We start from the raw sequence: 14,008 nt of genomic DNA on the forward strand, positions 1-14,008 counted from the left end.
TAAGACACTAGTTCCCCTCCCGTTCAAATTCTCCCCATCCCTCCTGTACAGTTGCCCTTCTCTCCTAAACACCTCCCAGTGATCCACAAAAGTAAAGCCCTCTACCCTACACCAATCCCTCAACCATGCATTCAACTGCATGATCTCGTCATTCTTTGCCCTGCTAGTACTGGGCAGCAATCCAGAGAGTGCCACCCTGGAGGCCCTGCTTTTTAGTTTGGACCCCAACTCCCTAAATTGCCTACGGACCTCTACCCTACTCCTCCTTCCTATGTCCCCCTCCCCTACGTGTACTATGACCTCTGCCTGGGTCCCCTCCGCTTTCAAAATTCCCTCTACCCTTTCCGTTACATCCTTTACCCCTGCTCCAGGGAGGCAGACCACCATCCTGGAGTCGCGCCTCTGTCCACAGAACCTCCTATCAATACCTCGGACCCTCCCATCCCCTACCACTATCACCTTGCCAGCCCCCTTCTGTCCCTCTAAGTCAGTCTCCCCTTCCTGCCTATCTTTCTGTGCCCCTGTCAACAAACCTTGGGGGTCCTCCGGGGAGGCCGGGGGACCCTGACTACTCTTCTTCTTCCTCTTTCTCCTCCTAACCGTCGTCCACCCTTCCTGCTCTTCAGCCCTTGGGACCTCTTCCTGCTCGTGGTTCCTAGCCATCAACTCCTCGTTTTCCCTGACCAGAAACGCATCCTCCAAACGCCCCTCGAGTTGCCTGACCCAGGCCCTTAAGCGCTGCAGTTCTAAACATTTACTGCAGATGTGGATCTTGGGGACACGTGACACCACCAAGAACTCCCACATGTGGCACCTGACACAACTTATATTCCTCCCTATATTCCCTGCCATGTCCCAACCTCCTGTAAGCGCCCAAAGACCAGAAAAGTCAAGGGGAATAGGAAGGGACGGTCAGGGTTGTGAAATCCCAAGCTGGTTGGGTTGGTGGAGGGGGGTTGCTGTCAGTTATACTGAAGATTTCCAGCTAACTCAGCTTTATTTGACATAACCAGTCACATTTCATGAGGCTGGACCCTGGTCTTTCATCATGATGATTGCAATTGAGCAGATGTGTATGTCAGTGGTACAGATGTTGTTCCTGATATTTTTAGGGTTTCCCAGTAAATGTTGCCAATTTAGCAGCCATACTGTTTGTCTTTAAAGATTGAATTTACTCTTGTAGGTATTTGTATGTCTGCTCCCCTACGACTGTCACAGAAACATGGTATCTAAGACTTAAACGTTGCTTGTTTACCATGAGTACTATTATAACAGGAACTGTCTTGCTCATCTTGAGATTTTTTTCATCTATAAATCTCAGATTGTTTTTTTCAGTCTTGCTCTAACTTCTATACTGAGTCAAGATTTTTCGTTGTTGACCCCAGATGCATTCTGTCTGGCTTGGCATCTTATTTGAATGTGGCCGCTCTGATTAAAATCTTTGCACCAACATTCCCCCCCCTCACCAGTGGAGTGCCCCAGGGATCTGTTCTAGGACCCTTGCTGTTTGTCATTTTCATAAATGACCTAGATGAGGAAGTGGAGGGATGGGTAAGTAAGTTCGCTGATGACACGAAGGTCGGTGGTGTTGTGGATGGTCTGGAAGGATGTCAAAAGTTGCAGCAGGACTTAAATAGGATGCAGGACTGGGCGGAGAAGTGGCAGATGGACTTCAACACAGATAAATGCGTAGTCGTCCATTTTGGCAGAACCAATGGGATGAACGAGTACACTATCAAGGGCAGGAGTCTTAGTAGTGTTGAAGAGCAGAAGGATCTTGGGGTCCGGGTCCACAGGACCCTTAAATCGGCCTCGCAGGTGGAGGATGTGGTCAAGAAGGCGTATGGTGTACTGGCCTTCATTAATCGAGGGATTGGGTTTAGGAATGCTGGTACTTTATAAGACCCTTGTCAGGCCTCATTTGGAGTACTGTGCGCAGTTCTGGTCGCCTCACTATAGGAAGGATGTAGAAGCTATTGAAAGGGTACAGAGGAGATTTACAAGGATGTTGCCTGGACTGGGAGGCATGCCTCATGAAGTTAGGTTGAGGGAGCTGGGACTCTTTTCCCTGGAGAGACGAAGGTTGAGAGGCGACCTGATAGAAGTTTATAAAATGTTGAGTGGAATAGATAGGGTGGATTCTCAGAGGCTATTTCCCCGGGTTGAAATGGTCGCTACGAGAGGACACAGATTGAAGGTGCGGGGAGGCAAGTACAGAAGTGATGTTAGGGGTAAGTTTTTCACTCAGAGGGTGGTGAGTGAATGGAATCGGCTGCCGTCAGTGGTGTTGGAGGCGAACTCGCTGGGGTCTTTTAAAAGACTTCTGGATGAGTACATGGAATTTAATGGGATTGGGGGTTATAGGTAGGTCTATAGATTGGTAGGTGTTGATGTGATCGGCGCAGCTCATGGGCCGAAGGGCCTGTTTGTGCTGTAGTGTTCTATGTTCTATGTTCTAAGCCTGCAGTATTCATTTAAACTTCTGGGCAGCTGGCCCACTTGTTTTGCTTCTGCCCCCTGTCTTACTTACTGGGTTTCTCCTCTGTGCCTTCCACTCTGGCCCTATGATTTCCAATATTTTGCCATCTAAGCTGATGCACCTTGCCTGCCTGCGCACACTGTAACTCAGAAGTGCCTCTCTCAGCACTTTCAGACACCTGAGCTATATCCATGGCTTTATCCAGGAAAATCTTAGCCTCTGCCAGCAGGTTCTTCTGTATGTTTAGATTATTCATGCTGATCTGTCTCACAGCATGTCACTCAAGGAAGATCCAAATTTGCATTCTCAGTCTTTTGTCTGAGCCTTGCCATGTATGCCAAAATCACCTCTTCGGTGTTCCTGATAGCAGAATTAAGCTTATAATGCTACACAATGATAGTCAGACGGGGTTATAATGATCTTTGACCAAAGTTACAAGCTGATCAAATGACTTGGTATCTTGAGTTTCTAGGGATGTTGACTTCTGATGAGGTTACAAGTCTGGAGTCCACATCCTGTCAGTAGGATGACTTTTTACTTGTCTTTCCCATTAATTTCATTAGCTGTAAAAACAAAAGAAAAGCAAAGCCTTTCAATATAATGACCCCAGCTTTCAGAGTCTTGGTCAAAAGTATCGATTTTCCCAATTAGAGGCTTTTTTAAACTTATTTTTCCTTCACTCTTGCTGCAAAGATTTTCTTTTTGAAGATCTTTGAAGGCATGGCCATCCCCCTTGATTCTAGGAGTTGGTAATACAGTTGATTTACTCTTGTCATATAATGTAATAGCATAAGGCAACAACAACTCGGCAGTTGTAATAACAAAATGGTTAATTGATGAAACAATAAGACCATAAGACCTAGGAACAGGAGGAAGTCATTCGGTCCCTCAAGCTTGCTCCACTATTCAATAGGATCCAAAATTCCACACGTCCAATTTCCTGCCCTCTCCATGCAATCCTTCATTCCTTTACTGATCAAGAATCTATCTATCTCCGCCTTAAATATAAATATAAACTCTGTCCCCAGAGCTCCCCATGGCAATGAATTCATAAGATTCTCAACCCCCTGAGAGAAGAAATTCCTTCTCACCTCAGTCTTAAATTGGCACCTATAGCCTGAGACTATGTCCTCTGGTCCTAGACCCTCCCATGAATGAAAACATCCTCTCAGCATTTAGTCTGTCAGACTCCTTAAGATTCCTTTATGTTTCAATGAGATCACTTCTCATTCTTCCAAATTCTAATGAGTCCTATCCTGCTTAACCTTTCCTCGTAAGGCAGTCCATCCTTATGGATCATCCTCGTGAATGTTCTCTGAACAGCCATGATGTGGAGATGCTGGCGTTGGACTTGAATAAGCATAGTAAGAAGTCTCACAACACCAGGTTAAAGTCCAACAGGTTTATTTGGTAGCATAAGCTTTCGGAATGTCGCTCCTTCTTCAGGTGAGTGAGGAATTGTGTTCATAGACAGGGCATATATAGACACCAAACTCAATTTGGCAAAGGAATGACACTCCAAAAGCTTGTACTACCAAATAAACCTGTTGACTTTAATCTGGTGTAGTGAAATTTCTTACTCTGAATAGCCTCCAGTGAAATAATACCTTTCCTTAAATAAGGGGACCAAGGTTGCTTACAGCACTCCAGATGTCATTTCACAAAGTTTAAAGTTTATTTGTTAGTTCACAAATAAGCTTATATTAACACAGCAATGAAGTTATAGAAAAAATAGTTGCAGCATAACATCTTTACTCTTATACTCCAACTCCTTGAATTAAGGATCAACATTCCATTAGCCTTCCTAATTACTTGCTGCATTGGTGTGCTAGCTTTCTATGTTTCATACACAAATACCTGAGCCCCTTTCTGTTGCAACTGTCTGTAGTTTTTCTCCATATGAATTAAACTCTGTTCTTTTCTACTCCCTTCCAAAATGAACACCATTCCCACACTATACTCCATTTGCCAACTTTTGTCCATTTATTTAACCCTATCAATACCTCTTTGTAAACTGCTTTCATCCCTCTCACAACTTGCCTTGCCACTTATTTTTCTGTTGTCTGCAATTTTAGCTATAGTATATTCACTTCCTTTCTCCAAGTCATTAATGAATTGTAAATAGTTGTGGTCCTAGCACTGAACCCTGGAATCCAACTGGTTACAGGTCGCCAACGTTAAAAAAAACAGGCACAAAACAGAACTAGTGTACATCTTGACTCCTGATGGGTCCGCCCACTCCTGAGGCCCACGTGCTCTTCCCCGATTTGCCCCAGTTCATGCGCTTTATCGTAACAGGCCCTTGTGGCCCATGTGACCAGCAATCACTTGCCCCATAAAAGGGCTGCGTTACCACACTAGCGTCATATCAAAAAGGACATGAAGAAGTTGTTTTATAGGGGACAAGTACTTCAGAGGGTAATAGGGCACTATGTGCAAGCAGTGTGTAGTTAAATGTTCAGCAGTTAAACGCGCGATAAGAAAGATTAAGCAGATGAGCATAAAGCGTGGAGGCAGTTGATCTCCTTGGAAAGCCATAAAATTTAGCAAAAAATAAAAAAAAGTACAGCACAGGAGCAGGCCCTTTGGCCCTCTAGGCCTGTGCCAATTATTGTCCAACTAAACTTAAAAAAAACTTCCTGTCCTTACTCAGCCCATATCCTTCCTATTTATGTACCCATCCAAACGCCTCTTAAACGTTACTAATGTGCTGCTTCAACTGCCACCTCTGGCATTGCGTTCCAGGCACTCTTCACTCTGCATGAAAAACTTCCCTGCACATCTCCCTTAAACTTTCCCTCACTCACTCACTTGGATCTGTGCCCCCTTGTAATTAACACTTCCACCTTAGATAAAAGCTTCTATCCACCATATCTATGCCTCTCATAATTTTGTAGACTTCTATCAAGTATTCCCTCAGCCTCCATCTTTCCAGTGAAAATAACTCTACTTTATTCAACCTCTCCTCATAGTTAACACCCTTGATACCAGGCAACATCCTGGTAAACCTTCTTTGCACTCCCTCCAAAGATTCCACATCCTTCTGGTAGTGTAGTGACCAGAACTGCACACAGTACTTCAAATGCGGACTAACCAAGGTTTTACATAGAACATAAGATTTAAGAGCAGGAGTAGGCCATCTAGCCCTTCGAGCCTGCCCCGCCATTCAATAAGATCATGGCTGATCTGAAGTGGATCAGTTCCACTTTCCCGCTTTCTCCCCATAATCCTTAATTCCCCTGTCTATCAGAAACCTATCTACCCATGACTTAAATATATTTAGCGAGGTAGCCTCCACCACTTCAATGTCCAGAGAATTCCAGAGATTCACCACCCTTTGAGTGAAGAAGTTCCTCCTCAACTCCGATCTAAACTCCACCTCCCCCCCCTTACTTTGAGGCTGTCCCCTCTAGTTCTGCTATCCTTTCTAAGCAGGAAGAATCATATATATATATATATATCAGCAGGATATAGATCAGTTGGTGACTTGGGTGGAGAGATGGCAGATGGAGTTTACTCCGGTCAAATGTGAGGTAAAGCATTTTGGAAGGTCTAATACAGATAGGAAATATACAGTAAATGGCAGAACCATTAGGAGTATTGATAGGCAAAGGGATCTGTGTGTACAGTACACAGCTCACTGAAAGTGGCCATGCAGGTGGAGAAGGTAGTCAAGAAGGCAGACGACATGATTACCTTCATCAGCCAGGGTATTGAGTTTAAAAATTGGCATGTCATGTTGCCGCTTTATAGAACCTTAGTTAGGCTGCACTTGGAATATAGTGTTTCATTCTGGTCGTCACACTTCCAGAAGTATGTGGAGGCTTTGGAGAGGGTACAAAAAAGATTTATCAGGATGTTGCCTGGTATGGAAGGTATTAGCTATGAGGAGAGGTTGGAGAAACTTGGTTTGTTCTCACTTGAGCGACGGAGGTTGAGGGGAGACCTGATAGAAGTCTACAAGATTATAAGAGGCATGGACAGAGTGGATACAGGGTGGAAAAGTCAATTACTAGGGGACACAGGTTTAAGGTGCAAGGGGCAAGTTTTAAGAGATGTACGAGGCAGACAGAGAGTGGTGGGTGCCTGGAACTTGTTGCCAGGGGAGGTAGTGGAAGCGGATACAGTAGTGACTTTTAAGGACAATCTTGACAAGTACACAAATGAGGTGGGAGTAGAGGGATATGATCCCTAGAAAGGTAGGGGGTTTTGGTTGAGTCAGGTAGCATGGTCGCTTGGAAGATCAAAGGGCCTGTTCCTGTGCTGTAATTTTCTTTGTTCTTTGCTCTAAGACATCCCAGTGATTAATATATCTAAAGCCCTCCCTTTAGCCACATGTCCAACTATTTCCCTGTTCCAAGCCTCGCTAGCACATGGTACGGGGAGTAATCCTGGGTTTATTACCCTAGAGATCCTGCTTATGGCTCCCTACCTAAATCCCTGAATTGTCTTTGCAGGACCTCTTCCCTCTTCCTGCCTATGTCATTACTGGCAGTGTAGACAATGACATTTATCTGTTTACCCTCCCATTTCAGAATTTCAGTATGGCTCAGAGACATCCAAGACTCTGACACCAGTGGTTTTTTGTGCAGTACTTTCTTGAATGTTTGTTTTTTTTTCGAAATCTAAGTATATAACATCTACTGCTTCCTCTTCATCTATCCTGCTCCTTACCACCTCAAAAAATTCTAATAAATTTGTTAAGCAGCATTTCCCCTTCATGAAGCCATACTGACTCCAATTGATTATATTAAATATTTCTAATGCTCTGCTATTATATCCTTTGTATTGGATCCTAACATTTTCCTAATGATGGATGTTAAGCAAACTGCTGATAGTTACCTGTTTATGTCTCCCTCCATTTTTGAGTTAGCATTTTTCCAAAATATAAGGGTCTTTTTCAGAATATGAGGATTCTTGGAAGATTTCTACCAATGCATCCACTATTGATGTTGATATTTCATTAATATCCTAGGATATAACACACCAGGTCCAGAGGATTATCTGCCTTTAGTCCTGTTAGTTTCCTTAGTACCATTGCTCTCATGATAGTTATTGTATTTATTTCCCCTTCCCCTTTTGCCCTTGATTATTTAGTGATTTTAGAATTATGTAAGTGTCTTCAACTATGAAGACTAATGCAAAGTTTTAACTACTCTGCTATTTTCTGGTTCCCCATTATTATTTCTCCAGTCTATTTATCTCACGGGCCTATGTTCACCTTGGTTTCTCTCTTCCTCTTTAAATATTTAAAGAAGCTCTTACTGCCCATTATTATACAGGAGCAAGAATGGCTTACCTCAGTTTTACAGGCATTGCGGAGACCACACCTGGAGTACTGTTTGCAGTTTTGGTCTCCTTCTCTACAAAAGGAGTGCAGCGATTGATTCAACAGACTGATTCTTGCAATTTTTGTATGAGAAAAGATTGAGCCAACTGGACATGTATTTCCTGGAATTTAGAAGAATTAGAGGCTTTTAATTGAACTGTATAAAATCCTGACAGGGCTGAGCAAACTAGATACAGGGATGTTCTTTTCACAGCCTAGGGTGTCTAGAACTAGAGGACACAGTCTCAGGGTACAGGTGAGCCATTTAGGACTGAGATGAGGAGACTTTTCTTGAGGAGAAATTTCTTCAATCAATGGGTGGTGAACTTGTGAAATTCTCTACCACAGAAGACTGTGGGGGTCAAGTCACTGAATATATTTAGGAAGAAAATAGATTTCTAGACTCTAAAGGTATCGAGGGCTATGGGGAGAGAGCTGAAGTATGCTATTGAGTCAAAGATCAGCCATGATCGTGTTGAAAGGCAGAGCTGACTCGAAGGGATAAACGGTCTATTTCTGATCCTATATTTTATGTTTCTATGTTTAAACCCTTCAGGATCAACATACCAACTTAAAAGCTCTGACTATATTTTCAGATTTTACAGCAACCAAAATGGGACTTTTGAAGATCACAAATGAACACTGGATGTACAGACAAAGGGATTATGTGCTCCTCCTTAATACTGGACTATTGCTGGTTCATGGTTGCTCACTTTCAGTTCTTGTCCCACACTCTCAAATTCACTGTCTGTTTTGGCTGGCTCAGATACCAACTGAATCTGGTCAGGTTTCAATGGAGGATCTAAGCCAGAATACCCTATTTGTGTCTTCGGCCCAAGCAATTATAACGATAAGATTTTCAAATCTCAGGTTAGGTGCACTGACCCAAACAGGTGCTGGAGTGTGGTGAAAAGGGGAATTTCACACTAACTTCATTGCAGTGTTAATGTAAACCTTATTTGTGACTAATAAGTAAACTTTACTTAAATCAGCAAGATCTTCAGGATTGTCCATTTTTTTTGTCTTGATTGAACATAAGAACATAACATAAGAAATAGGAGCAGGAGTAGGCCATCTAGCCCTTCGAGCCTGCCCCCCCCATTCAATAAGATCATGGCTGATCTGAAGTGGCTCAGTTCCACTTTCCCGCTTTCTCCCCATAACCCTTAATTCCCTTGCCTACCAAAAACCTATCCACCTGTGTCTTAAATATACTTAGCGAGGTAGCCTCCACCACTTCAACGGGCAGAGAATTCCAGAGATTCACCACCCTTTGAGTGAAGAAGTTCCTCCTCAACCCCGTTCTAAACTGCGCCCCCCCCTTATCTTGAGGCTGTGCCCTCGAGTCCTACTGTCCTTTCTGAGCGGGAAGAACCTCTCAACCCCTCAATTGCATGTTGCATAAATCGCATCCGGCTTCAAATGGTGTCATGAATTTAGCTACCAGGGAGATATTATTGGCTGGGTCCTCCTCCCTTGCTTAGTAAGATCTAATTTAGGAAAATAGGCCAGGGTTAGAATGAAATGAAAGCGATGCATGGAATTCCTTGCCCTCCACCCATCCGACCCCCATCCTCTCCAGCAACCCACCAACAACAGCCAATCCAGTTGAAAAAGAAACATTAAAATTTACAAATAATTCTTCAAATAATTTTTAATTTCAGAAAACAGGTTATATTTCATATTTCTTGTACATATGTGAAGTTATTTTCAAATGGACTAAATTATTTTACTGGACTAAGATATTTATCTTTGAAGTTAGAGACATAGATATTGCTTGTATAGTTGGCATGAATTTTAACAGAAATTTCATTAGTTAGATTTTCCACCTGAGACTTTCTGTCTTGTAACCTTTGACATAGAGCGTAGACGAGTTGGATTTTCAGAGGATCCTGAAGAAAAACCTGCATCCTTTATCGCCCACATCCCTTCCAAAGCCGATGGTCATCATATCAAAAAAAATGAGGAGTTTGAAAAGGTAAAAAAGTGATTTTGGAATGAACTAATGATTTTTGAAGGGAACACAAAAAAAGTGCAGTCAACATACTCGATCCACAATAAACCTTAAAAGGATTCTACACCTACACCTGGGACTTTGATGTTGTGGCCATTTCAGAGACATGGATAGAGCAGGGTCAGGAATGGTTGTTGCAGGTCCCGGGGTTCAAATGCTTTAGTCGGAGTAGAGAAGGAGGTAGAAGGGGGGAGGGGTAGTATTATTGGTCAAGGACTGTATCACAGTGTCAGAGAGGAAGTTTGATGAGGACTTGTCTGTTGAGGTAGTATGGGCGGAGATTAGAAATAGGAGAGGAGAGGTCACCCTGTTGGGAGTCTTTTATAGACTTCCTAAAAGTTCTAGAGAGGTTGAGGAAAGGATTGCGGAGACGATCCTGGTTAGGAGTGAAAGTAATAGGGTAATTGTTATGGGGGACTTTAACTTTACTAATATTGATTGGAATTGCTGTAGCTCTAGCTCGTTAGAGGGGTCAGTTTTTGTACAAAGCGTGCAGGAAGGTTTTTTGACTCAGTATGTAGATAGGCCAACTAGAGGTGAGGCTATATTGGATTTGGTGCTGGGAAATGAGCCAGACCAGGTGTTAGACTTGGAAGTTGGTGTGCATTTTGGTGATAGTGACCACAATTTGGTTACGTTCACCTTAGTGATGGAAAGGGATAGGCATGAACCTCGGGTCAGTAGTTTTAGCTGGGGGAAGGGTAATTATGAGGCTATTAGGAGAGAATTAGGAAGCATAGGTTGGACTAGGAGATTACAGGGACTGGGAACGTCCGACATGCGGAGTTTTTTCAAAGAGCAGCTACTGCAAGTCCGTGATAAGTATGTCCCTCTCAGGCAAGGAGGATTTGGTAGGGTTAGGGAACCGTGGTGCACTAAAAAAGTTGTTTCGTTGGTTAACAAGAAAAAGGAGGCTTATGTTCGGATGAGGCTTGAGGGCTCAGGTAGTGCATTAGAAAGCTTTAGATTGGCTAGGAGGGAGTTGAAGAGTGAGTTAAGAAGGGCTAAAAGAGGACATGAGAAGACTTTGGCAGATAGGATTAAGGAGAATCCTAAGGCGTTCTATAGGTATGTCAAGAACAGAAGGTTGGTTAGGGCAAGATTAGGGCCAGTTACAGACAGTAGAGGGAAATTGTGTGTGGAACCGGAAGAGATTGGTGAGGCATTGAACCAATATTTCTCTTCGGTGTTCACGCAGGGGGACATGAATATAGCTGAGGAGGACACTGGGTTGCAGGGGTGTAAAATAGACAGTATTGCAGTTGATAAGGGGGATGTGCTGGATATTCTAGAGGGTTTGAAAATAGATAAGTCCCCTGGTCCGGATGGGATTTACCCCAGGATTCTCTGGGAGGCAAGAGAGGTGATTGCAGAGCCTCTGGCTCTGATCTTCAGGTCGTCGTTGGTCTCTGGTATAGTACCGGAGGATTGGAGGATAGCGAATGTTGTCCCATTGTTTAAGAAGGGGAACAGAGACTTCCCCGGGAATTATAGACCGGTGAGTCTTACTTCTGTTGTGGGCAAGGTTTTAGAAAAAATTGTTAGGGATAGGATTTATAGTTATTTGGAGAGTAATGAATTGATTGGAGATAGTCAGCATGATTTTGAAGCGGGTAGGTCGTGCGTTACTAACCTTATTGACTTTTTTGAGAAAGTGACCAAAGAGGTGGATGGGGGTAAGGCAGTTGACGTGGTATATATGGATTTTAGTAAGGCGTTTGATAAGGTTCACCATGGTAGGCTTCTGCAGAAAATGCAGATGTATGGGATTGAGGGTAGTCTAGGAAATTGGATCAGGAATTGGCTAGCAGATAGGAGACAGAGGGTGGTGGTTGATGGTAAATATTTGTCATGGAGTTCGGTTACGAGTGGTGTGCCTCAGGGATCTGTTTTGGGGCCACTGCTGTTTGTAATTTTTATTAATGATCTGGATGAGGGTATAGCTGGGTGGATTAGTAAGTTTGCTGATGACACCAAAGTCGGTGGTGTGGTAGATTGTGAGGAAGGGTGTCATAGTTTGCAGGGAGACTTAGACAGGTTGCAGAGCTGGGCCGAGAGGTGGCGGATGGAGTTTAATGCGGAGATGTGTGAGGTGATTCACTTTGGTAGGAATAACAGATGTGTTGAGTATAGGGCTAACAGGAGGACTTTGAATAGTGTGGATGAGCAGAGGGATCTAGGTGTATGTGTACATAGATCCCTGAAAGTTGGGAATCAAGTAGATAAGGTTGTTAAGAAGGCATACGGTGTCTTGGCATTTATTGGTAGGGGGATTGAATTTAGGAGTCGCAGCGTCATGTTGCAACTGTACACAACTCTGGTGCGGCCGCACTTGGAGTACTGTGTGCAGTTCTGGTCCCCACATTACAGGAAGGATGTGGAGGCTTTGGAGAGGGTGCAGAGGAGGTTTACCAGGATGTTGCCTGGTATGGAGGGGAGGTCCTATGAGGAGAGACTGAGGGATTTGGGGTTGTTTTCGCTAGAAAGAAGGCGGCTAAGAGGGGATCTTATTGAAACATATAAAATGATTAGAGGTTTAGATAGGGTGGATAGTGATAGCCTTTTTCCTCGGATGGAGAAAGCTAGCACGAGGGGGCATGGCGTTAAATTAAGGGGTGGTAGTTATAGGACGGATGTCAGGGGTAGGTTCTTTACCCAGAGCGTGGTGAGGGATTGGAATGTCCTGCCTGCTGCGGTTGTAAATGCGCCTAGTTTGGGGGCGTTTAAGAGATCCGTGGATAGGTTTATGGACGAAAAGGGATTGGTTTAGGTTAGTGGGTCATTGTTTTTTAACTGGTCGGCACAACATCGTGGGCCGAAGGGCCTGTTCTGCGCTGTAGTGTTCTATGTTCTATGAACTGCAGGAAGCTTGAAAACATAAGATTTCCATAGTTCCAACACTGAACTATAGCAGATGAGGAGGAGAATGCCAAAGTAAGTTCACACCTTACAATTTGTAAGGGACAAAGAGGTTTGTTTAGTGATGATTAAACACTACTCTTGCCAAGAAGGTAAGTGCAGCTTTACATTAAAAAAACAACTGTGTCTCAATAGCAAGTGTTTACATTAAATGCACTAATTTAATCATGGAACCATTCTATTAAATATGTTCTGCACATTCTCAGTGACCTTAACATCCTTCTAAAGGAACATAGTGACCGGAAATTGATGCAGTGTCCTTGTGCCTAAGAAGAGCTTGATAAATATTCCATGAGGTGAGGCAAGTGTGACTGCACTTAACATCCAAGCAGCATTCAACAAAGCTCTGGAAAAATTGATATCAAAAGGAATTGGGAGCAAAATTCTCCACTGGTTGGAGTCGTACCTAGATGTTGTAGTTTTAAAAGGCATTCATTTCAACCTCAGGACATTGTTTCAAGAGCTCCTCAGGGCTAAATGGGGGCACAGCAGTTAGCACTGCTGCCTCACAGTGCTAGGAACCTGAGTTTGACTCCTCGCCTGAGTTATTGTCTGCATGGAGCCTGCATGTTCTCTCCGTGTCTGTAGGTTTCCTCCCACAGTCTGAAAGATGCGCTGGTGAGGTGCATTGGCCATGCTAATTTCTTCTTCACTGTACCCGAACAGTGCCGGAGTGTGGCGACTAGGGGATTTTCACAGTAACTTCACTGCAATATTATAAACAGTCTACTTGTGACACTAATAAAATAAATTATAAACTTTATTGCTTGAAGCCCAATCATCTTAAGCTGCATTATAATGACCTTCTTTCTATCATAAGGTCAGAAGTGGGGATATTCACTGATAATGCAATGTTCAGTACCATTTTCTATTCCTCAGATGTTGAAGCAGGCCATGTCTGCATGCAGCAAAAACCCAGCTAACATTTAGGTTTTGGGCTGATAAATGACAAGTAACACTTGTGGCATACAAGTGCCAGACAATGACCATTTCCAACAAGAGAGAATCTTGCCTTGATGTGCACAGAATTTTATAATTGTTACAGCACAGAATGTAGCAAATTAGCCAATTTGAGCCTGCACCAGCTCTCCCTAGGATCAATTAACATTGTGATTCTCTCCATAGCCCTGCACGTTATTCTTATTTAGATAATCTAATTCCCTCTTGATGCCTTAATTAAACATGCCTCCACCATACTCTCAGCTAGCGCTAACCTGTTCATATATCCAGGCCTCCATGGTGAAGCCAAAGGGAAAAATTTGTCATT

General features: G+C 43.4%; 1 protein-coding gene across 1 annotated transcript in view; it reads left to right on the forward strand.

Moving 5' to 3' along the window:
• The window catches only part of LOC145345624 (dynein axonemal heavy chain 8-like), a gene marked incomplete at its 3' end in the record, with an annotated part of 1,250,971 nt that overhangs the window by 542,010 nt on the left and 694,953 nt on the right, over positions 1-14,008 (forward strand). The window contains exon 23 of the mRNA XM_080193458.1: positions 9,683-9,786. Coding sequence (XP_080049584.1) covers positions 9,683-9,786 — 104 coding nt within the window. The remainder of the gene's footprint in view (positions 1-9,682; positions 9,787-14,008) is intronic.

Source organism: Carcharhinus amblyrhynchos, chromosome 7 (assembly GCF_965287045.1).
Source record: "Carcharhinus amblyrhynchos chromosome 7, sCarAmb.v2.hapA, whole genome shotgun sequence".
NCBI classification, from domain to species: domain Eukaryota; kingdom Metazoa; phylum Chordata; class Chondrichthyes; order Carcharhiniformes; family Carcharhinidae; genus Carcharhinus; species Carcharhinus amblyrhynchos.